This window comes from Nestor notabilis, unplaced genomic scaffold (assembly GCF_000696875.1).
Source record: "Nestor notabilis isolate BGI_N333 unplaced genomic scaffold, ASM69687v1 scaffold11046, whole genome shotgun sequence".
Taxonomy (NCBI): Eukaryota; Metazoa; Chordata; class Aves; order Psittaciformes; family Psittacidae; genus Nestor; species Nestor notabilis.
The window spans coordinates 6,542-31,499 of record NW_009931538.1 but is presented as its reverse complement, the minus strand read 5'-3'; the positions used below and the strand labels follow the sequence as shown (position 1 = coordinate 31,499).

The 24,958-nt window shown below is 36.7% G+C and overlaps 2 protein-coding genes across 2 annotated transcripts in view; both read right to left on the bottom strand.

Annotated features, from left to right (window-relative positions):
* Positions 1-24,958, bottom strand: part of IPO11 (importin 11) — a gene marked incomplete at its 5' end in the record, with an annotated part of 31,278 nt that overhangs the window by 2,286 nt on the left and 4,034 nt on the right. The window contains 2 exons of the mRNA XM_010015964.1: positions 2,029-2,113; positions 5,616-5,711. Of these exons, the coding sequence (XP_010014266.1) occupies positions 2,029-2,113; positions 5,616-5,711 (181 nt within the window). The remainder of the gene's footprint in view (positions 1-2,028; positions 2,114-5,615; positions 5,712-24,958) is intronic.
* Positions 12,491-14,416, bottom strand: LRRC70 (leucine rich repeat containing 70). The gene has a single exon (XM_010015963.1). It carries the CDS (start codon positions 14,414-14,416, stop codon positions 12,491-12,493), a length of 1,926 nt encoding a protein of 641 aa, XP_010014265.1.

Sequence of the window (24,958 nt, the reverse complement as noted above, 5' to 3'; positions counted from 1 at the left end):
ATAAAATGATATATATTTACCATGATGGTTAGTATCTTATGATTGTCATCTCTGGGTAAGACCAGATGAACGACTGAAGGAGGGAATCTTTCCTTTAAACAGCGACTGTAAAATGGAGTCAGACGATACGGAAGACTCCTAATATCAAAGCTTTTAACAGATTTCAGTGGGATTTGTACTAGATCTGTGGCTAAATTGCAGATTAAAGGTATAAGGAGAAACTATACTCTAACCAGTGAAGTATTACTTTTAGTAAACCACATTATCACATAAAACTTGATCATTTGACTTATTATATTGTAACTCATGTATTTACTTTCCAGAAGACATAGGATGACAATTCATCTAGTTTCTTCCATACTAAGGTAAAATAGAAAAACTCCCAAGACTTTCATATTTACATACAAGCATCATCTAAAACATGTACCAGCATGTGTAATTCAAGATTAAGATAGATTTTTATTGGAAGATAGTTAATTTTTCCTCTCCACAGTTTCAAATAAAAAGAATTAAAAAAGCTTAACTCCCTTTTTGACCAATGACACTGGAGTTCTTAAAACATACATAAAGGGCACATTAAAGTTACCTGAGCTCTATACACTATCTGCAATGCAACATCATGAATCATTCTCCCCCTATTTAGACTTTCATCAATATATGTGCAATGAGACTAAAATATAGCAGTATTGGGAAATGTCAACTACATAAAATCACAAAGCACAGGTCTAGATAAAATTCTCTTTAGTAACTATGAGCTCTGCATTATAATAAAGAGAGGTACCAATGACAGGGTAAAGAGACAGATCAAAGAAAAATACCTAGACCCTGTGAAAACATCGAGAAGTGATACTTAGCATAGACCATGCCATTGAGGTGTTTTCTTCTCATACTAACAGCCTTAAAAGTTACAAAGTATTATTATTCTGAAAGAGGGAATCCCATTTATTTTTTCAGTATTTTTTTATGAGGTTTACTCTCTGAACCGTAGTACAGGCTACTGATTCTGCAACAGAAGACATAATGGGGTAGAAACCTCTTGCACGAATGAAGTGGGACAAGATACTAGAAACTTTCTTAAGTCAACTGCAGATTCTCTTTAGATCATTCTTGATTTTGCTCTTCTCAATTCAAATATTCAAATACTTGGGACCTAGTGGGAGACGTCCCCCTGCCTGTGGGAGGGGGGTTGGAATTAGATGAGTTCCCCTCCAATTCAAATCATTCTAGGATTCTATGATAAATTATCAAAAGCCATCCAAAAATCTTTTCTGCTCCTACAAGAAGAAATAAAGTAGGAAAGTATTCTGTCCACAAGTATTCTTCTGGATTCATGTAGGTCAGTTAAAGCAAATGCATGATAAGGCTACACACATCTAATCAATCACCTGATTCCATGTTTTGCAATTACTCAGTGCCAAGCAGTTCAGACTCTGTTTTATTCCAGAGCATTTGTACACTGCAGTTTTCTGTGTGAGGAACCAGCTTCCCTGAACTCTTAAAAATAAGTTGAACTATGAATCATTCACAAATTAGGGTGGATGAAAATAGCAGAACTGCACAGTACCTACCCATAAACCTTCATCTAAATCAATGGTCCTTATTAGGTGTTCTTTATATTAGAAAATGGTTCTATGCGAGCATATGGATCAATAGCTGTTCAGGTAAAACACAAACCAATGTAATAAATGATGATGTTAAATATGAGAAAATTTGGCCTGCCATGACATTTGCATCTTAGAGTGTTGGTGCTCTATGTTTTTTAATAAACCCTTCTCATAGTGTCACTATTGTGTCCATCTTTTATGAGCAGATGATGTTTATTTTGGCAACATCTTCCAAGACTCAAAAGGAAGGCAGAAGCATAACTGTTGTGGCTGCAAAGTTTATAATGAAAGAATATTCCTTTTTGATTTAAGAGATTAATTTTCCAAGAAAAACAGATGAACCAAATCCAAAGGCAAAGAATTTGGTCTGACAAGTGAATCACATAATCGGTTTTTATGATTTAATAAAATATCTAAAACTTACCAACTTTTTCCTTTTGTCTTGTTCTGTGGGAGGTTCCTCGTCATCTGTAACTTTGGGCTGTTCAAAATGAGCCATCAACATGCAGCTAAGAATGGGAATAAAAATAGTTTTAACATACATTATCATTAAAATTTATTTTAAAGCATGTTAAAAACACAAGACAGATATGAGGGAGTTTGATGAAAGTCAGGCAATCTGTTAGCAAGTACTATTTTGCTGAGAACTCTGCATCTAAAGTCTGAATCCATGACTTAGGTCACCTACACCCATGTAACAATCTCAGTTATCACCATATTTTAACTCAAGATGTGGCTTGAAAATGCATTTCTGCACAGAGAGAACAGACTATGTATGTTAAAAAAAAATGATACAGAAAACCTCACTGCTCCTAACCACAATTTCCCAGTCTTTCCATGGAAGTGCTGGACAAGCACTCTATATCCTATCAACATGAAAATCAAAGTGACACATATGCAAACTAGCCAAGATTTCTCACTGCATCCATATTTTCCTTTGAGATCTTTAACAAAAGGACCAGAAAACAAAAGATAGTAACTGCTACTGGATCTAGACACTAAAAAAACCCGCAAGACATTGAACAATAATGTTTTTAGTGGACAGAAATTAGTTAGCCTCTGCATTCATTTATTTATACAGTTTTTTCTATGCAAATAAAGCAAAACTTTAAACTTCCTGTTTTTTTCCACCCTCAACTGATAGGTACCAATACACACAAGTAATAACCATATATGAACTGTTATTTTTGTAGTAAGTAAAACCAGAAAATATGAAAAAAAATAAAATTAGTCACAGGTTTTTCTGTCTCTTGGAACAATCTGAATGAACTTTAAAAAGACATTGGTGAAAGCAAACCTATGGTAAACATGCTTTCTATTCACTTTACACTGTCTGCACTGAAAGAATACACAAATATTCCACTTAGTAATTTTTTCCTAGAAAATCTGCTTTAAAAACCAAATTATGTGAAAGATCACTGAGGTGATAACAACCTGCCAACGTGTATTAGGTATGTTTTATGGCAAGAAGGACACATAATCCACGTATAACAAAGCACCTACACAGATGCACTTTATTGCTTATTTTCAGCCCTGTACTACCGTGCATTTTTAATTGCTGCATTCCCATAGCAGGTGAAATGTTCCTGCAGCTGAGTTGAGTATCTTGTTTGAAAATTATCAAATGAAAAAAAGTTGTGATTTTTTTTCAGTAAGTGAAACTGTTCAGACTTACTCTGTTTACATATTTAGTTTTCTGTTAACTTGTGTTTAGAACTGTATGAAGCACTTGCTAAACATCATGGCAGAATGGTCAATCAATGCTAACACAGAAACCATTTCCAACAAAGGGATTATTTCAAAGTAATACAGCAAACCTCAAGTTTCCTCTCCTCATAAATGGCATGATTTCTCACAACACAGTGTATTAAAAAGGAGATAAAAATATGTCAATTGCCAAAACATTCAAGATGATTGAATTAACTTTTTCAGACCTTGATAAATTTTAGGTACCAGAAAGAATAATTAAAAGAGAATTAAAAAAAAAAAAAAAAAAAGCTAAAATTAGGAAAAATGTGAATACTGGTGAGACAAGACTGGAGCAATGGAATGCCCTCCATTCCAGAAAATCTGAGTTCTGTAAAACTTTCTTGTAATTATCACTAGAATGCAAAATACATATGCTAGGAAACGTGGTTGAGTGCAATTAATTTGTAATGCAAGCCAGGGCACCATGCAACCATTTTTATAACCTAACCAAAATTCTGTCTAAAAATTGGTGAGACCTTTATGTCTGCCTCTGTATTTGGAAAGGCTCTTCCAAAATCCCACTGCTCAATCTACAACAGTTTCTTCAAATTTCCAGTTTAAACGTATTCATGATCAGCCACACTTAAGCCAAAACTGTCATTTAATTTGTTTTCCCTGTGCATGTTTACCCCCATACATTTTTTAGTGGCTGCAGTTCTATATTGCTTCAGCTTGAGTTTTCTATGCTAAACATGCACGTTATTTTAGTCTCTGCACTACAGTAATTAGATGATTAGACAATCAAGTACAAAGTTTTTTTTTTTCTGAACAAGTTTGGGCTTAAATCATTCTTCTTCAACCTGGAGAGCCAGCATAGTGCACACAACTCCAGATGAGTGCTATCACTTTATTTACCTTCAGATGGTATCAAAATATATAACATAAACGTCAGAATCTCTCAAACAGCCCATTCAGTATCTGTCAACAGAAATATGTCCTTGGTTCAGTGTACCTATATTTTATAAAGCAAAAACAATGTCCAAAGTTCAGGAAAGTACAGTGAGGAGTTCTACAAGCCTTCAAGCTTAAAATATGAAATTAATTAGGACAAAGTTTTATTTATTTCTTTGTGAGAACCCTTTTCAACACGTGCTGGCAAAGCAACACATTTAGAAATAGAAGGGATTATGTAACCTTGTCTCTGATAGTAAATAGAACAGTGCCAAAGCACATTCCCAGACTTTAGAGTTACATCTTCTACACTGAGAGTTGAGGCCAGGGTAGGAAGGGAGTGGAGGTGGAAGTACTTTTTCAAGCAAACCTTGGGCATAGTTCAGGCTCAGCTGTGTGTGGACTGTTCTCATTGCACACTTGTGTGCATACCACCTGTTTTAAGAGGAGGAAAACTTAATAGATTGCATGCAAGCTGTTCTGTGCTAGCTGGTTTCAGTGCCAGCAAACATTCCCTTAAGCAATTAATTAATTAGTTCAGATACAGTCTGTTCCATCACCAGGAAATCATCTGAAAGTTAGAAGATGTTTGATTCTTAGCATCTGGTAAATACTGTTATTAGAATATAGTGTCTGTAGGGACATCTTGCAGAGCGCCTGCTTTTAATGTCTTACAACTCTCCATCATTCTAAAATTAAGTAACGACTGCCAAGAAAAAACAGCATTAATATAAATCGTAACTACTCTGTTTTGTTTTTAGTTTTCCAGCTTTGATGGAATACCACCAGTAATCTGGGGTCAGCAGGAGATGAATGAGTGCAATGCTGGGTGGCAGTGCACTCCGAGCACCTGACACCACCTTCCTGCCACAAACAAACTCACGGCTCTGGAAACTGTCTTTTGAGGTTGCAGGAATGTTAAGCAGAGCAAGTGAAGGGGTGAACTGTCCTTGTAGGATGGGTTTTTAAGTTTTCCAGGGTGCAAAGTAGTGTATAGTAGGTCCACTCGGTGAGACTGATGCATTTGAGGAGATCGTTGTGAAAATCTAGGCGTTATCCTGAAAGAAAATCCGAGCTACCACCCTATCGACATACAAGCTTGTTGCACTGTAATTTTAGATTTAATAGTCAAGTGACCAAAAGGCAAATCTTAGCATATGAACATTTTAAGACATCACTGACTGTCCTTTTAAGCCCTTCCCTTCCTCATTACAATTACTGTTCCTGTCTTACTAAAACACTCACTCTTGTGAAAACAGAACTCTTGGAAGCATGTTTTAGCTGCCTACAGATTTTTCCAGTCAAAATGCTGCATATGAAACCGTACTACTACTGTTAAACCCACAAAAATTAATTAGATTTTTCACTTACTCTTTGTATGTTCCTGCTTCAGGATCTTCAGTCATAACATCATGCAGCCCTTCCACAGAAATATTGATGATACCACAAAATTTATCTTGGATAACACTGCAAAAAAGCAAAATTTATCTTGGATAACACTGGAAGAAAACAGGAAAATTACTTAGTTGAAAGGAGCTAAACAGGAAATTTGCTCGGTAACTGTAAAGCGCATTTACTAAGCAGCATTTCCACTGCTTACTGCTTAGCTGATTATGCTATCAAGCAGCTGATTCAATTTTTTTTAATTGCACAAAGACTTAAAAAATATACAAAATATTACTCTTGAATAAACTAAAACTTTATGTGCTGCTGTTGGAAACCTAGAAATAATTGCAAATGTAATAAAAGAAAAAATACATCAGCATAGAACTCAAGAACTGAGTGGGGAAGGGCATGCTCCTGCTAGCTGGGAGGTCACAGTACCAGCTTCTATTCCTAACACATTTATACATTTTCTCACATCACTATTCAATGCAAAATCTACACACAAGCCCTTGAGTGAAGGGCAGCTTGGGTAGACTCCCCTACTGTTTTCTCCGCCCAGCCTTACCAGTACTTCTTCACCCTCCTAGGCAGCTGAATGACTTCCCACAGAGGCTGACAAATACCTGCACCCAGTTCTGCACAAAGGCCGCTTCCCTGATTTTAGAGAGACAAGTAGGGTAGGATCTCTCTGCTTTAACACGGGCACCTCCTGCCATTTGAAACACTAAGCTATTTAAGAGAGCTGCAAAGGACTTGGGAGGTATCACCTGGGACTTGAAATAGGTAAGTACCTTTCTCCAGCATAAGCTGAAGACTGGACTGGGTAAGCCCACAAAGCCCAAAACTACACTAAACATGTTTAGACACATGCTGCTGCCTTGATAATTGATGTGCCTGTAAAGTAAGAGCATAGAAACATCCTATGATGGATACACTAGGTGCTGCCAGTTCCTAGTCAATGGGAAGTAGCTATGACTTCTGTTTCTACTCTGTGAACCACAAAAGGGTGAAGACATACTGCAAGTGAAGACATGAACATATTGGAAAGACTGCAGAAGTTCCAACTATGAGCAGGGAAGTGACAGAAATGCCCTAACTAGTGATGGTAAACTACAATGCTCTTCCTGCAACTGTCACCAACTGGAGCATTTTGTTACCCCCTGTTTGGGTTTTCAGGCTTAATTTTCCCAAGATGCTGCTGGTGTCTAGTAGGCAGAAGCAGACCTTCTCCGTATTTGTTTAAAGATACTGAGTACTAATTTCATGTATTGTAGTTTGACTGCAGTTTTAACACAGACAGACCTATTTCTTAATATTCTTTCATTTTCTTTTCTTACTTGGGATGAAAAACTGGATGAACTGTAGCTCCTTGTATATTTGTTACTGCATTTGAAAAACTTCTTGTCAAACATACAACAAAATTTTATGTATATAACAAGTGATTTTATATAGCAACGGATGCTTTTGAGAAAATGTGTATCAAATCAGAATGCTAAGTTTATAAAATATTTACATTTATTTTGTTAAGATTATGATTCAAAACCTGATCATTTTGTTTCCAAAGGATTATTTTTGTTCCCTTTTTTATTCAGCTACTGTCAAATGCCAGGACCTGAACCGTATTTTGTATAATGAAATTTGAAATTCCTAAACTCCACAAAATGAAAATTTACACCATTTTCATTCAGTATGGCTTATTCTTATCACTGTCAAGTATGTGTCTTAAAAGAGACTTTCTCCCTTGACAATAAACCTTGACAATAAAGCTTCCTGATCTCATTCAGAACAGCAAAGTATTACATATTGGGAGACTGACTCTGTGGGGTTCTACAGACAGGAAGCAAACAGCCTACTGACCATGCTGCATCACTGAGGAAGTAAGTGCTGCCTGCTCAGCGGCCTGCAGAATGAGTCCTCAAAGACAGAGCAGGTTTCTTCACTCACATTGGAGGTTCCTACCTATCACACCTCCCATGAAAGCTCTTTTGCCTCATGCTTTTTTTGAAACACATCTCTAGGAAAATGTTGTTAATCTGGTTAATATTTTCCAACATGAGAAAGGAAACAGCTGTCCTCAGATTCATATCAATAGAGGACAAGGGGTATTCAACCAAGAACAAATGCATACACTTTGCACCCTGTAGAAGTAAGCTATGCCCTGTATGTATGCACAATTAGTAACACAGGTTGCTATCCATTATCTGGTAGTTGTATTTCTTCCTTCCAAGCTGCATGAAGAATCCCTAACTGCCACAGGAATTTTAAATTGCAAGGGAAGAGAAAGGTGTTTTGACCCAGTGAAGGCAGAGCCTTTTCATCACCTGCAGGGATAATTATGGTCAATCTATTCAGGGAAGTTACTTTAATTAGTCAACATGTAAATAAATACTGTACACATAGCGCTTTTTAAAGTTGGTTTCTTTCCAAGCTTGCAGACTGACAGGAGCAGCACAGGTAACTTCTTTCCAAGGACCTGTGACAACTCTTGAAGAAACTGAGGACAGTGGTTGAAGACCCAAAATCCTGTTGACAGTGAGCTCCAAAGCACATAGGAAAATCATCAGTTTCTTTACTTGGAGAGGCTATTTTTCCTTCATGGTATAAATAAGGAATGACACTTCACTTCTTTCTTCATTGAAAGATAAGATAATTCATGGTAATTTTTCTTTTTTTGAGGAAAGCTAAAGAATGCAGAAGATCTTCCAAAATGGAATAACTGCTGCCTGCAACTTTCAGTAAAGATAATACCGTATCTTTTCTCCCCCTCCTTTTTCCCTTTGAATGGGACATGAAGTTTCTTCCTACTAGCTACTCACTGAAATGTTTACCAAGTAGGGAATCATTAAACAATGCAACTATTTTTAGAAGACAAGATACACACTGGTGAAAAATAAAGACAGCATAAGCTCATTGTGCTTTGAAACAGGAAACCTCAATTAAAGTTCAACAGCATTATAAAATGCATAAGGCCTTACTTTCACAGAACAGAGCATCATGTAAATCAGCAAAATGCCATTTTTAAGACGACAAAATTAGACTGCTTGTTTCAAGAAATACATTAGAAAGCCATATAAGTGGATTCAGAAGAGACAGGGACACTGTATTTAGATGAACTTTCAAAGCAGAACAATTAATACTGTCCATATTGAAATCTTAACAGGGGAGGAAGGCAGCACTTAAGCAGTATCCCTCCTTGAATCGCATATAATCCAGATCAGCAATGAACAAACAACTGCACCAAGTTATAACTGGTTTTATAACTACCCGGCTTCCCAAAGTTATTAGGACAAAACCTCATTCAGTATGCAGCAAAAACTATCAAAAGACAGGCCCAGAATTAGATTATTTTAACTTCTATCAATTTGTTGGGATGTAAACCACACCAGAAGCTAGTTTCAAACATGAAATTAACGTGTATTAACATTTCTTATTACAGAAAGGACCTTTTATGCCATCTTTAAATAAAATCCACTTTGACTACAATGAAAAAAAAAAAGTGACATTTAGGTCAGCTTGTATACGAGTAATCGCAAACCTTTTATTTCAAAGCTTGCATAATTTGTCAGATAAAAGCTTTGCAAAGGAAAAAAACCTGACCACATCTGTTTTGAAAATAGTAATATTCATTATTTCCTCATTCTATCATTTCTAATACACTCAACTATCTATTCAGCATTTTTATTATCCTGAGCTTTTATGTAAAAATTCAGAATTTGGATTTCAATTACCAAGATAGCTACTGTAAGTAAAGCTTTATCATCAGCTTAATAAAACATACAATTTTTAACTTGAATAAAATGGTCCCCATGTCTAAGCATCTTAGTCAGCCTATCAGAAATGAAAGAAAAATTCTGCATGTGAAAACATACTACTTTTACAGATTAAAAGGAAGAGAAAAAATCTTTTCTGCTTTTCTACATTAACCAGAACGAAGCAGTAAACACCAAAATAGGAAAAAGCTTAATCTCTTTAGTAGTGTACAGTAGCTTTGAGAAAGATTAATTAATTCTTTGTTCTTGTTAGCCAAGCAAAGAGGTGGAGTGGGACAAATGCAGATTACTTCGCACACACTAAGAGCAATGTAAATGATTATTATGCACACATCATACCCTCACCCCTCTTAGGAGCTGCACGGTGCAAAAGAATTCCTATAAACACTAATGTAGCAGCTAAGCCAACATTTCCAGGGGAGTCCTATGACCCACCATAAACTTGATGACCATAAAGTGCCATTTTGTTTCATGACGGCAAACTCAACTGTCTTCTACTGTATTCTCGAATTATTTTAATAGACACATGAACCATACGTGTACATGAAAGATTTTTCCACTGTTTCCTATATAAGATACAGGAATATAAACCGCTATTAACTGCAGAAGAAAGGCATTTTCCCCACAACTGCATAATCAATCTCTCAATTGTTAATTTAATGCAAATTGTTGGCAAGCTGGATATTAGAGGATGACTCTGCTCCAAAGGATGGCTTCCAACTGCTCCAACTCTTTTGCTTGACCTAACAGCTCTGACAGCATGGCTTTCTGTTTATGCTCCATCACTACAGATGGTGAGACTCATGTGGCAAACAATGCCTACAGTAGCTTGCCAGTGGAAAGGATGCACATTCAGAGGGAACCTCTTGTGCTCTTCTATAGAAAGCAGCTCTACTGTAGAGAGTAGGAAAGCAGAGCCTAAAGCATCAGAGCTGTCCTCTATCAGATTTCTTTGAGAACTAGGTTTGTTCAATCTCACCCTTTGCCCATTCCAGAAAACTCCTGTCTAACAAAAGCACAGCAACATTTTCAGCAATGAAAACAGTTAACTACCTGCCACTGGATTTTAAGTCTATTATTTCTGAAGATATCCACATAAAATTGAAAATTTAGAAATATAGTACATAAAACTGCAGAACTTACTCCTGATTGTGCAGCTGTTATTAAATGAAAATAAATTTAACAGTAATCATGAGGAATTATGTAGGTGTGGTAAAAAGTAACAAAAATGGGTTGAAGATGAAGAGACTATAATGGATTAAGTCACCTAAAACCGAATTAAGTATGAATTAGAGTAAATGCTTTCGCTCCTTAAAAACATTTACCCATTACATTTAACATCTGATCTACAGGTAGAAAATTATTTTTAAAAAGTTTCTACTCAAACAATACACAACAGTTGAAGCTTTTGCCCAAGTAGCTAAATTAAGTCTTCCATAAAAGTATCTGAACTATCATACAGTAAATTACAGTAAAAGATAGTATTACAATATAGTAAATTTGTATTTCATTACATTCAAGAGACATGTAACAAGCAAGAGAGACACACTTGCACATCCAAACCCTCACAGTGCAGCCAAGGTCTATATATGTACTGGTAGCAGACAATGACATGGCCGTGCACACAAGTTACACCAGTAGGAAGCACGCTAGAAAAAGAACTCTGACGGCAGTTCTAATTGACCCGGAGAATGCCCTCATCTCTAGGCTGGATCCTGGAACAGCAAGATACTTCTACACAACTTAAATTGACACCATGAATGACAGACTATCAAAACATTGTTCTCCATTTTTACTTGAGCAAAATGATCTAACTGTGAATGTCTTGCTTATAAACCAAATGGTCAAAGTCTCTAAGGCACAAGCCTGTAGAAGCCAAACAGTATCATCTACAAAAGTAAGTCATGTTCAACTGGCTGAAAATTTTACAGCATTGGATTATCTGGAATACATTTTTCATTACATTTCCCTGAATAAAGTTAGAACTACTAGAGTAACAACAACAAATTAATCACAGAAATTCAGGTTGAACATAAAGATATAATGCAGTAGACGTAAGCTGATAATAATGGAAACAGAACACCAATATTTGAAATAGAAATTAAAAGTTAAAACAAACTATATAGGAAAATAATATGCATCTTTTAAAGATGAAGTCTAAAATTACGTCTTCACTGAAGAATCATACTTAGACCTGACACTTTCAAATACACACAACAAATATGTAAATACCTTCAGCAATTAATCTACAATTATGTATTTGCAGTATAGTATATTTCTTTAGTTTATACCTCTTATCTAGCCAGAACTAGCCCTCAAACTATCACTATATAGATGACAAAAGATTTTGTATTGACAATAATTAACCAGCTCTATTACCTTAGACATAATAAACTTGGTCAAATTTTCAATCCAACAGAAACTTAGCTTCCCTATTAACTCAGTTCCAGGCATTATGAAATGATACAGACACACACTAGTAAAAAATTCACTTTAATATATTCATTATACAGACTAAATATGCAACTTTGTATTTTAAACTATGTCACAGGTATGAATAAGATTTGTATAATCTTAAATTTTTCTTTCCCTCAAGAGTTTAAAAATGATAGATGTAAATATACTCACTTTTTTCTCCACTGTGATGATTAATAAAGGCAGAGTAGAAACTGCATTACAATAAATAAATGAAGAATTGCTTTTTTCCTCATTTCCCCAGATTTCTTGGCTTCATGATCTTGCTAAAAACTGATGTTTTGCTTGCTTCAAGCTACCAGTTAGCTATGGAATTTCTATAGAAACTTATTAAGTACTGCAAAATAAAAATATATGTGCATTTTATACTGCACATATACTTGAGTTATAGGTGAAAGATTCCTGCAACAGGGACAGAGTCAGACTTAAATGACATCTAATAAAAAAGAAAATTCTAAACATTCAGGAATGCAGAATCCAAATGATACCATTTTCTACAATTCTATCAATCCATTTATTTTAATCAGTGAAACTATTTATACTTTATAAATTGAGTTCTTGACTTCCTGACATTTCAGATCACAGTAAAGTTAACATCAGATCAAATGAGATAAATTACAATGATGAGTGTTCAAACAATATAACCTGTGCCTGACTTTCGGATGGTGTTCGCTTGAGCAACCTAATTTGGTCTAGTTCTGAATGCCCCGTTGAATTCCGAGTTAGAGACTGCACTGGATCAGTTATGTTGTATCTGCCAGGTTGATAAAAACCATAATATTCTATTCTCTTTTCCCCAGAGTTTTCCAGCACCTTTAGTTTCTGCCTAAACTGAATAATTTTACAGGTTAAAAATAGGATCACAGCACAAGCCAGAATGAAAAAGGCTAGTAAAATGTCAAAAGCCTGATTCAGCTTTTCAACCTGTTGTGTACAAAATAGGGATGTTTTTAATGACACAGGAGCATCATCTGTTGGAAATGAGCCACCATCTTCTATTGTTCTGTTAACAGGCATAATCTGTGCTGGTATTTGCACTGGCAATGTCGACAATGCTATGGTTGCCTGAGATGGAATTTCAGCAGCATTTTCTTCATAGGGCAACCCATTAGCAGATGTAGCTGTAGCTCCTTCCCAGAAAGCAACATACTTAGTTTCTGCATTGACAAACTGCTCAAATGTGTTGTGCTTGTTTCCCTTATGCCATGCCACCAGCAAAGTGGTAGTGCTGTGGTGGGCACCTGCAGATCCTAGGCTCCAGGCTGTTTCTGGGCTGGCAGTAGGGCTACTACAGTTTGCAAACTGAGTCCACTTAATGTAATGCAAAGGTCTACCACGCATACTCTGGGGATTCTGGCAATGAATTTTTACAGTAACTGGAGAGGATGCTAGCCAGTTAAGTAACCCAAGCATTTTGCAGCTGCAGTTCCAAGGATTGTAGTTTATTTGTAGATGAGTTAAAGATACTAAGGGCTTAAGCACTTGAGGTTGTAACTCTGTAATATTATTAAATGCTAAACTGAGTATTTTAAGTGACTGTCCCATTTTTGAAAAGGTACCATCGGCAATACTGGTTATTCTATTTCTGTCTAACTGCAGATACATTAAATTGTCCAATAAAGTAAAAGTGCTAGAATTTATATTTTCTAAATCATTATAACTTAAGATTAACTGGCTAAGGTTGTTTAATCCAAAAAATCCATTTACAGCAATACATTTCAGCTTGATGTTCTTTAAAGACAGATATCTAAGCTTGTTAAGTCCTTTAAATGCAAACGCATGTATTGATCCAATGGGATTGTGAGACAAAGAAAGTCTTTCAAGATTTTTCAGCCTTCCAATAGCATTTGATGGCACAAGTGTTAAATTGTTACCTTCAAGAAACAAATATAAAAGGTTTTCAAGATGATGAAATGCTGAAGCTGATATCCGTGAAATCTTATTATTGGCTAGGATAAGTGTTTGGAGACTTCTCATTCCCAAGAAAGTCCCACTTCCAAGGACACTGAGGCGATTTCTTTGAAGTGTTAAATACCTAACAGAAAGGAGATCACTAAATAATCCTCTGGGAACAAAAGCTATTTGATTATTCTGAAGGTATAAACAGCGAAGATTGGAAAGACCTTCAAAGATTCCTGGATCCAGGCGTTTAATATCATTGTTATTTAGATGCAAGTAGCACAGTTTGGGGAGTTCCACAAAAGCTTTCGGGTGTACATACAAAATACGGGAGTTATCCATGTACAGCGCAGCAAGCTTCTGAAGGCCTCTTAGTTCATTTGGAGCGACATGCGATATATTATTCCCACTGAGGTACACAAGAATTGTCGTTTTTGGCAAATTCTGTGGGATGCTCAAAAGCCCTGAATTACGACAGCTAACTTGTCTCCCTGTGCAGAGCTGGCAAGCAGCTGGACAGCCAAGAGCCTCCTTCTGGAGCAGCAACAAAAGAAAACAATTAAGGATATACAGGAATGCTCCCAGGCAGGGTGGAGAACTTTGCAGACCACGCATATCCCTGTCTTTGGCCTTCTCACTCATCTCTGACTTGGCTAGTAGAGATAAAAAGAAGTTTATAAATATTATTAATTTGAAATTTTAAAGATTTTACATGTACAGTCTTTAAAATATAAGGCTGGCTTTCAAGATTGGTATTTTATATATTCTCCTTTGATGTCAAATAAGTAATTTAAAATTAAAACTTACAAGTATAAGTTTGAACTACAATGAGACAAATGTACTGCGAGCCTTGCTAGAAAATATTTAATTGGTTGCAGCATTAAAACAAATAAGCTGCCAAAACAACAGCTTCTAGTAAATTCAGAATACTGCTTATTAACTACTTTTTATAGTTAAGACTGACTAGGAAATGTTTCAATAGCATTCAAATAGAAACGCCAAATGGAAACAAGTTTCCTTTCACTGGAAGCTCTTTCATAATTTGAACTTTACTTTTGCAAAGATGAGCTACATTCACAATAAATAAATAAATAAAAATTCCTTACCGCACATCTGAAGTTCATTATTTCTGTTATTTTGACGTTTTGCAGTTCACTGGACTAAGTTACAAGCTGACCGACTATACTCATCTGTGAAACCTTTGTAAAGGCAGTACTGCTGCGTACTAGAGCTCTCTCACATTTTGTCCCAGGATTTGCAACTGTTCGTTCAGGAAACTAAGAAAGAAGTGGTTAAAGTCAGGTTGCCATGGATACAGGAAACCCTGGGACAGGAAGTCATTTTATCTGTGCTTCAGAAGTATTGTTGGAAAGGAAATCTCAAAGATTTGTTTCTAGAAAACCAAGAACTATCTTAGTTTGTAACTGTTGCTAGTTTGTGGGGGTTTTTTTTTAAACTGCTGTTTTTAACTAGGAGGGCTCAAAAAAGTCAGGTATAAGTTTTAGAATAAACCGTGCCTATTTGTAACAGCGCTACTGCATGATCTGCAAATTCTTTCTCTTTCAGCCAGAATCCGAAATGTTTTACTAAAGCTATAGCAATGCTTACACTGTTCTCTCTCTGCCTGCAGAGTCAAACTGCTGCCAGCACGCACATGCTCACTCCAGCGGCCCCACACAGAGGTCTGGAAGGCAGAGCCCCAGTGCCTCCTGCACTCTGGCAAGGCACATCCTGCTATCAATCCCAGGGAAGACCAGGAAGTCTTTAAGAGATGAGAACTGCATGATGTGGTACTAAACTGCTGATTAGGTGTTGTATTTCATACCCAACCCAGGCACTGTGTAAAGTCTTATCTTAGGCCACTAAGAGGACTGTGTATATTCTTACAGACACACCTTCAGACCACAGCTTTTGTTTCCTGCAGTGTCCCCTGTGCAGATAAACATTCAGTGGAAACATCTGTGCTATAAATATCCCCCTTGCTGAAGTACTGGAGATTACATCTTTACCTTATCCATCACAGGGATGAAATACCTGTAAAGTCCAGTCACATCAAAGGGGGAAAGGGGAAATAACAAAATGAGATGGTAAACTAGAGAGTAAGCCTACAAATACCAATGTAACTATAAACCCAGACGTACACTGTAACAAGACCTTCTGCTCGACAAAACAAAGATGGCAAAGCCCATCAGCAGCCACAGCCAAGAAAGAGACACAACAACAGAAGAATCAGTCACTTTGGCCACAATGATCTCTCACAGGAAGCACAAGTTCACATAAGGGACAAAATACCACCCAAATATCTTTGGCTATAATAATCCAAGCTGAAATGCATGAAGCACATGAGCAAAGGAAGCAGAATAAACAAGAACATGTTTTGGAAGATGCTTTCTTCCAAATTCTTCCAGAAGAAACATTTCTGAAGTTTTCAAAAATGTTTTTGACCATATGTGCTGGTTTTGGCTGGGGTCAAGTTAATTTTCTTCACAGTAGCTGGTATGGGGCTATGTTTTGGATTTGTGCTGGGAACAGTGTGGCTAATTCAGGCATGTTTTCATTCAATTCAGGGATGTTCTGCTTCCCATCCCCCCACCAGCAGGTGGGCTGGGGGTACACAAGAAATCAGGAGGGACACAGCCAGGACAGCCGACACCAACTGACCTCATGACCTCAGGGATATTCCACACCATATGGCATCGCGCTCAGGATATAAAGCTGTGGGGAAAAGAAGGAAGGTGGGATGTTCGGAATGATGGTGTCTGTCTTCCCACATAACCATCACACATGATGGAGCCCTGCTTTCCTGTGGATGGCTGAACACCTGCCTGCCCATGAGCAGTCGTGAACGAATTCCTCGTTTTTCTTTGCTTGTGTGCACAGCTTTTGCATTCCCCATTGAACTGTTTTTATCTCAACCCATGAGTTTTCTCACTTTTATCCTTCCAATTTTCTCCCCAATCCCACCAGGTAGGAGTGAGCGAATGGCTCTGTGGGGCTTTCTATGTTTGAAATCCGTAAAACATTCACTATCAAGAGAAATACTCCTATTTTTCAAATTGAGCTCACAAAAATTATCTAGAGTTGGGATGGAAGGGAATATTTAAAAAAAAAATAATAGCCTAATGCCCTTCAATTCTATTAGAGTCAACACCTCTTACAGCATCTAGTGTGAACTAAGTAAGAAATCAGCAAGACCAGTAAAATTGGTCCATAGGCCACTTCAGACATAGCCTTTATCAGTTACAACCCAGAATTTGGATTGCATTTGTTTTTTTTGTTTGTTTTTTTTTTTTTTTTTTTGAAAGCATTAAACCAAACGGAAAACTAATTTTTCATGTTATTTACAGCATGTCATTTACTAAAAGGGAAAACATAGTTCTCAGGATGATTAAGGAACTATCATGGATATGGGGAGGTAGTAATTTAAAAATTATTATCCAGACAAAATAGAGTGAGGTGAGGGGGAAAAACAGAGATTGACAAAAAACAAAAAAATTACTTCAAACAGGATATTATCTCCTACCTAACCTTCACTACCTACGGCCTATTAGATGATGATATTTATGTGGGTAACAAAATAACAGAATTATTTCTTCCAAGATGTGCTGTGTGAAACAATCCTATGGGGCTAGAAAAATCAAATCCCAATCTAAAAAAAGTTTTAAAAATAACTATATTATTAAGTCTCCTTCCTGCAAAATGCCAGAATTAACATATTCAGAAACACTGAAGGAATTGCTGAAGCTTTCTGGGATATTAGACAGAATGAATATTTAGACCAAGCATCAGAGTAGTTGCCATATAATTGGAAGCTGGTGCCTAGTAAATAGCTGAATGTCTCTGTGGTCTTGTACTAAAGGTACCTTACAAACCTTAGCTGTCACTGCTGTTCTGAGCACACTGCTGCCCTTTCTGATTCTCAAATCCCATGTACAAAATGAGGAAGAAAGTCTTAATCCAGATTATGGCTCCTTTCAATTTGCACTAAGACATCTGGAGAAAATCCTGTCTTGCACTTTGTAAACATGGCACTTGAAGGCCTGCAGATCCAACCACACTGTAGTTTCCAGTTATTGCTTCATTAAGTGCATACACTGTTAAAGCATCTGAAAGGTGTATCTGTTAAGGAGAGGCAAAATACATGCCATGTAAAACTTACACCATTTGGGGGAAAACTATAAAAAAAAAAACAACTAGGATACACATATAATTTGGATCAACATTTCTCAAACTGGCTTGAACTTAAATAACTGAAATCATTACTAGTTAAAACTCGTAAGGAAAATAAACTGAAAACTTCAAACTTTTCTTTCAAACAAGCTTAAGCAGCTCTAACAGAGGTATACTTTAGTCACTGCAAGTTTTGTTCTCCAGCGATAGCAATACCAGGTTTATATCTGAATACAGCTTCACATGGAAACAGAGAAAATTTTTCTTGAATCTTGAAATGAATTTTACCTTAATATACTAATATTAATAAAGTTACTAATGTCATTGCTTTTTAACGTATTAACACCTACTTGAACAATGACTCCTTGTCAATACAAGCATGAAGCTTAGCAATTTGTCATATTGTGCATAAACTGATGGGTCAAAGTAATTGAAAGTACATACAAGCACTGCATCCACCACAGCCTTTCCAAACCACCATTTTCTCACTGATCCATGTTAAAGCCAATGTAATCAGGTTATGAATATTAGGTAGCATAAAGTAGCCAACCAAATCTGACTTCTGTATAGCAGCAGAAAAACAAGCAACAAATTTGAAATAGGTTCTAAAGTTACCCATCTTTTAAAATGTATTAGTTAATTTTTGAAGAGCAGTTCTTAGAACCATAGAATGCACACATGCACATTCATTCTTATAATCACTGTAAGACTAAGCTAAAGCTTACAAAAGAGAAAAAACAATTTTTAGCACTGTAATTATTCTTTTGAGCTTGTAAGAGTGAAAATACCTGTTACCCTCCTGCTGTGTGTTTAGCGAGTACCCCTGCTTGCAGGTCTTTCTTCCTTCTGCTTTTATTCTCCACAGGTGGGCTATGATGCAACTTTCTTGTTTTGTTTTCAAAACTACCACATTCTGTCCACATCATTCTCCAGATATGACTGCAAGTCAAAGTAATTCAGCTACTATAACCTTCTGCTTGGATAGCATACACATCAACATTTAATCTCAGTTCACCTACTTATATCCAGTTACATCTACCGTGGACACCTTATCAATGTTAAGTTATCAGACCTCAAAATCCTTTTTTGTTTTCCTAATTATTATGCAGATTATCTCAAAATTTCTGATTACCTCAAACATTGCAGATTTCTTCTTGATTTGCTACTTCAGTTACTGAAAACTTCTCTGTTCATAGACTGCTAATCCACTCTCACAATAGCAACAGTGACAGTTACAAAGGGGAGACACAAACACAGAAATTGTAATGCCAAATTAATAACCCAGAAAAAACATTCCTGTTTCATAAACCCACAGTACTAAACATTTGTAAATGTAAATATACAACACAAAACCTATTCCAAAATTATGAAGTTGTCTCTAACTTACTTTCCTTCTTAACCTTTGCATTTATTATTGTTGATTTAGTTATCAAACAGGATTTATAACATGCTGAGAAACAGTAAGAAGTGAAAACTATGGACTTACTCTTCCCATTGAGGATAAGTTTCCCTTCTATAAATCTTACTTGGCTTTAGACTTTAGTAAAAATAATATGATATAAAGCTTTTATGAAACTAAGAGCTCAAATTAAGAAATTGTTAAGTTCCCATATAGTAGTAAATAATTATTGCACCAATTAACTGCATTTGTCATGTAAACTAACAAAAAAAAAAAAAAGAAAAAAAGGAGTCTCCTATGGAGTGAGCAGTAACAGAACAGTAACTTAAGAAAGGTTGGCCATCAATGATATCCACAGATGTGATCCACTGAGATTAGCTATATTTCTAGCTTTAGCATTTATTATTCATATATTATTCAATATTTAGTAAACTGTTCAAAATATAAAATCAGTAAGAAATTTACTCAATATGAATGCAATTCAAACCAAAAGGTTTAAAGAACTGAAAGCCAAGTATTTTTCCCAACTTCCAACCAGAATAACTACTTCATCTTCTAGGAATGGATTCAGAACTAAATCCAATTGTACAGTTTTCAGCAGTACACCACCTGCTAGTTTAGGAGACAGGATGAGCACGCACCTGGTGTTAGCAACTTATAGCTTCTAAAAAATTTACAAAAAAGAGAAGACAAACAATTAGGGCATTTCCTGAAAACTACTACAGAGAATACCCAGAATACAAAATAGAAAAGCTAATACATTTTTTACTCTAGGCATTTCATTAATACCAAACCCTGATGTTTTGTTTAAACCCTTGATTTCTCATTAAATTGCCTGAATATGAAATGTTATTTTTTGCAGAAGTTCTTGCAGTGACATGCATTCTGGTGTTAACCACTTTGGTATCTTATCATAACAAGACACAAGACATAGCCAGTGGGATTGAGTGCACTCAGCAAGTTTGCCGATGACACCAAGTTGTGTGGCCTGGTTGATATGATGGAGGGAAGGGATGCCATCCAGAGGGACCTGGACACACTTGAGAGGTGGCCAATGGCAATCTTATGAAGTTTAACCAAGCCAAGTGCAAGGTCCTACACCTGGGTCAGGGCAATACCAGGCACAGCTACAGGCTGAGAATGGATTGAGAGCAGCCCTGAGGAGAAGGACTTGGTGGTGTTGACTGACAAGAAGCTCAACATGATCCAGCAGTGTGTGATTGCAGCCAAGAAACCATGTGCTGGGCTGCATCAAAAGGAGCGTGACCACCAGGTTGAGGGAGGTGATTCTCCCCCTCTACTCTGCTCTTTTGAGACCCCACTTGCATCCAGCTCTGGGGCCCCCTACACAAGAGGGACGTGGACCTGTTGGAGCAAGTCCAGAGGAGGCCACAAAGATGCTCAGAGAGCTGGGGCAGCTCTGCTATGGAGACAGGCTGAGAGAGGTGGGGTGGTTCAGCCCAGAGAAGAGAAGGCTCCAGTGTGACCTTAAAGCAGCTTCCAGTGTCTAAAGGGGGCTTAAAAGAAATCTGGAGAGAGGCTTATTACAAGGGCATGTAGGGACAGGACCAGGGAGAATGGCTATAAAGTGATGGGGGAGATTTAGATGAGATATTCCGAAGAAAGTCTTCACTATGAGGGTGGTAAGACACTGGAGAGGCTGTAGAAGGAAGTTCAGGATGCCTCATGCTGGCAGCGTTCAAGGCCAGGCTGGATGGGCCTTTCAGCAACCTGGTCTAGTGGGAGGTGTCCCTGCCCATGGCAGTAGGGTTGGACCTAGATGATCTTTAAGGTCCCTTCCAACCCAAACCGTTCTATGATAATAGTCTGGCACTCTTAAGAAAAAGTCACCAAAAACCTTAGCTACTTTCAGGCAGCCTTAAATTTGACAGGGTATAGGGCAGAGAGATAAGAAGGTGTACCAAAACACCTCAGAATAAACTCAGGTGGAAAACCAACTACAAATCTGTATTAGTTTTGGTTTCTGTTTTGGTTTGGGTTTTTTTGTTTGTTTGGGATTTTTGTTTTGATTTGGTTTTTGTTTTTTGTTTTTTGTTTTTTTTTTAAATTTGTTACAATCTTGTTATTTTTATACATTTTTAATACGTTACACTCTAGTCACTGCTTATTCAATAAACAATGTGCAAACCTGTAAACTGCACATTATTAAGGACAAAGATAAAAAGGTTTAAAGAAAGCTATTTAGCCCATTATCACCTTTTTCTGGTTTTTTATATATTTAAAATGTTCAATTTGAGGGTAGACTGTATTTAGAAGAGTTTTAGGAAAGACTTCCGAAATTCTTTACACAGCCCACAGAAAAAGCAAGGTATCAGCAGCAATTAATTCGTTACGACTGCAGTCTCTTTTCTTCAGCAGTTCACCTGTATTTAGTGACATAATCCTTTGCCATCACTTAGTACATTTTCCCTTGTAAACAAGCCTTATGGGTATTAGGGGGAACGATAATTTGTTCCTGACCAGTCCTGATAATTTGTTCCTAATAATCAAGTGCAGAAGAAAAATTAATGGAGATTGTGGACAAGGAAAGCTTAAAGAGTGCATCCTCTAGTCACTGCTATGATGTGACATACAATAAGGAAGCTGCGGTACTATATGTAATACTCTGAATGATGCACACTCTGATACCCAAATAGAGACCAAAGCTACATTTTTCACTCTAGTCATTAAAATTGCACTGTTATCTGGCAGGAAAACTAAACAAATACAAGGCCAAACATAGATGACAACTGCAAAATCCTAACTTAAAGAGCAATTTTTAGTACTAGTAGTCTATTAGACATGTTGGTGAGCACACCCTTGACTAGAGGAACAAAAAATAAAAAATAAAAAAGTAAGGGGCTTTAGAGTATCATCTCTATAAAGAAAGGACAATGTAAAAGTTGGCTACATAACAAATTCTAACTTTATAAATGAGAACGTAACTACCCTGAAGGACAGCCTGGTATTTTATTAGGTACTTTCCTGCCATTTCCTAATATTACATATAGACAGCTTCTTGAGAGGAAAATTAAATTTCTAACAAACTAACTTTAACAAATGTCAGAGGGAAAACTTACGTAATAACCTAATGATAATTTATAATTGCATACTGTAAGTACTTACACTCAGAGAATGCCAATTATCTAATTGGCAGGACTCATAGGCTGACGTACTAGATTTGGTACATAATGAGAAAAAGCAGACATTTACATCATGATTACAAATGAGCAGAACAACCTGGAGAATCTCAGGCTCTTAACCTTTTCCTCACAATAGATTTTCCAGACAAACACATTTGACTCAAAGGGGAAAACCTAACACTGGCATCTGGAAATACTACTTGTGTAACCAAAAATTAAAGCCAAAACCACAACATCAGTTAAAATGCTTTGTATTTCAAGTAGTCTCCTCTACTTTAGAACGATACCACTCTGCACTGGGAGGTCCACCAAGAATAAACCTATCTGCAAGCATCGAAATTAGTAGATTCTTTTGGAAAGCACTGACTCCAAGTAAAGGCAAACTTGGCAACCTACCATTCAAGAATGCTAGGCATTGCATTAACAACACTTACGAGCAAAAGGGGAGTGGTTAGCTTTCAACTTGGTGTCAACTGCTACCTGTGCTTACAGATAGGTACCACACAAAGCTAAGCTAGTTGTTGCTGTAGGTTCACAAAGATGCCACTAAGATTGTAGACAAAGTGGAATATGACTGAAGTAGACCAGGAAATTATGACATTTGTGAATGTACTCATCCACATCTCACATCCTAGCCCAGATATGATTCTCTTCCGCTAAACTTGAAGCTTTCTCATGTTTTAAAAAAAAAAACAACCTGAGTGTTCTAGTTATTTTGTGTCAATGCATACTTCTCTTGTATGCTGAGTTGGAGACAGCATTACTCTGTAAGCCTATCTTTACTACCTACATCTCGTTACTGGACCATACTGTTCTATACATCAGTTTAAAGATGAAGGTCTTTATTTTATGAAGTACTAAGAGCTTCTAGTAAATGACTGAAAATGCATGTGAATAGATACAAGTGACAAACAGGCAGTAAGAGTACAAAATGCGGAAAGTACGGATGCATGTATCAGACATAAAAAACGCTAATATTGAGCAGCCAGACGGAGATAGCAAATGCAGATAATTAGGTAGTGCTTAGCTTATGTAAAACCCCAAAGTAATACCAGGAAATTGCTGCTAAGTGAAAAAGTGCTGCCACACACTAATCAGGAAAGAAGCAGTTATTGTTCCTTTTTTAATATGAACTTCTGAACACTAACACAATGTGCAGTTGCGTGTAAGAAGATAAACAGGAAGCTGGATCTAAGGACATACATGACAAAGTGCAGTGGTACTGTTGGTACTAAAGACATTGCACATCTCTCTAGATGCTATTGCCTAGACAAGAAAGCTACAGTCTGGCTAATAAACTGTTGCTTTATAACATGCTTAGCCCAACTAATTGGCCCGAGAACTACTGTGAACTGCAGATGCTCTGCAGCAATTCTCATCTTATCTCCTCTAAAATCCTTCACTCCTGACACTATCAAAGAAGCTACTTTTAAAATAGGAAATCACTGCACCACACTGGTTTTAAAGGAATAATGATGAAAACTTTACCTTCCCCTAAGATGCAGAAAGTCCTAGGTCCACAAACATAACCACTAACTAGAAAAGCACCTAAAAGTAATGAAGTAATACTATAGAGTTTAGAAGAAGAATAAAAAAAGGTCACTCCTTAATGTTTTCCCCAACATTTTATCCATAAAGGAAATCTAAACCAAGAATAAGAATATATGTTATCTTCATTTTTCCCCCATTACTTTTGTCTATTCCCTCTCTTTCCTCTCTGAAATAACTTGATGCTCTTGGGACAGCTACAGCTAAAGGCTAGAGAAAGCAACTGGCAAAAAAAGCAAAATCACCAGGGAGTGCTAGACACAGCACAGATGCCTGTTTTTTTGCAGAATTTTGAAAATCTGAGCTTGCTACTGGTACTACCCTCAGCGTGGCCTTCCCAAGTGAGTTCATCTCACAGCCACGCTTTGGAAACAAAATTCTGTTCTGTCTCTGCAGCTAGGAAATCTTGAACTAGCTTTGGATATCCAAAATAATATCTAATCAGGAATCTGGTTAGTGAGGTACTCCACAGAAAATATTACTTAAGCTTTTCTTGAAAGTGTTGTTTATATGAATCAAATACTGTATTTTTTAAAAACATTTTTTGCTTAAGCTTTGCAAATGGACTCCAGCAAGAAGCATATTTTTGAAAAAAAATATTTTTAACCCCAGTTTCAGATGTGAGATGCAGCAAGCCTATGTAATATAATCCCTATGAAATGGTGAAACCAGAGTGACTCACATTGTTCAGTAGCAGAAGGAACAATTGTTTGACAGAATCAATTTTCCACATTATGTCTGAAGGTATGTTTGGTTCTGGCAGTCTAACAGTTGTACAGTAAAATTTTCATAGCTTTGACATAAATATGTCCACTAAAAAGAGGCTTTTTATTTGAGAAGCGGCTTTCTTAAATCATTTGAGTATCTGAGAAATAAAGCTGTCATGTGCAGAAGGTTTTATTATGTTATGGACTGCCAGAAATA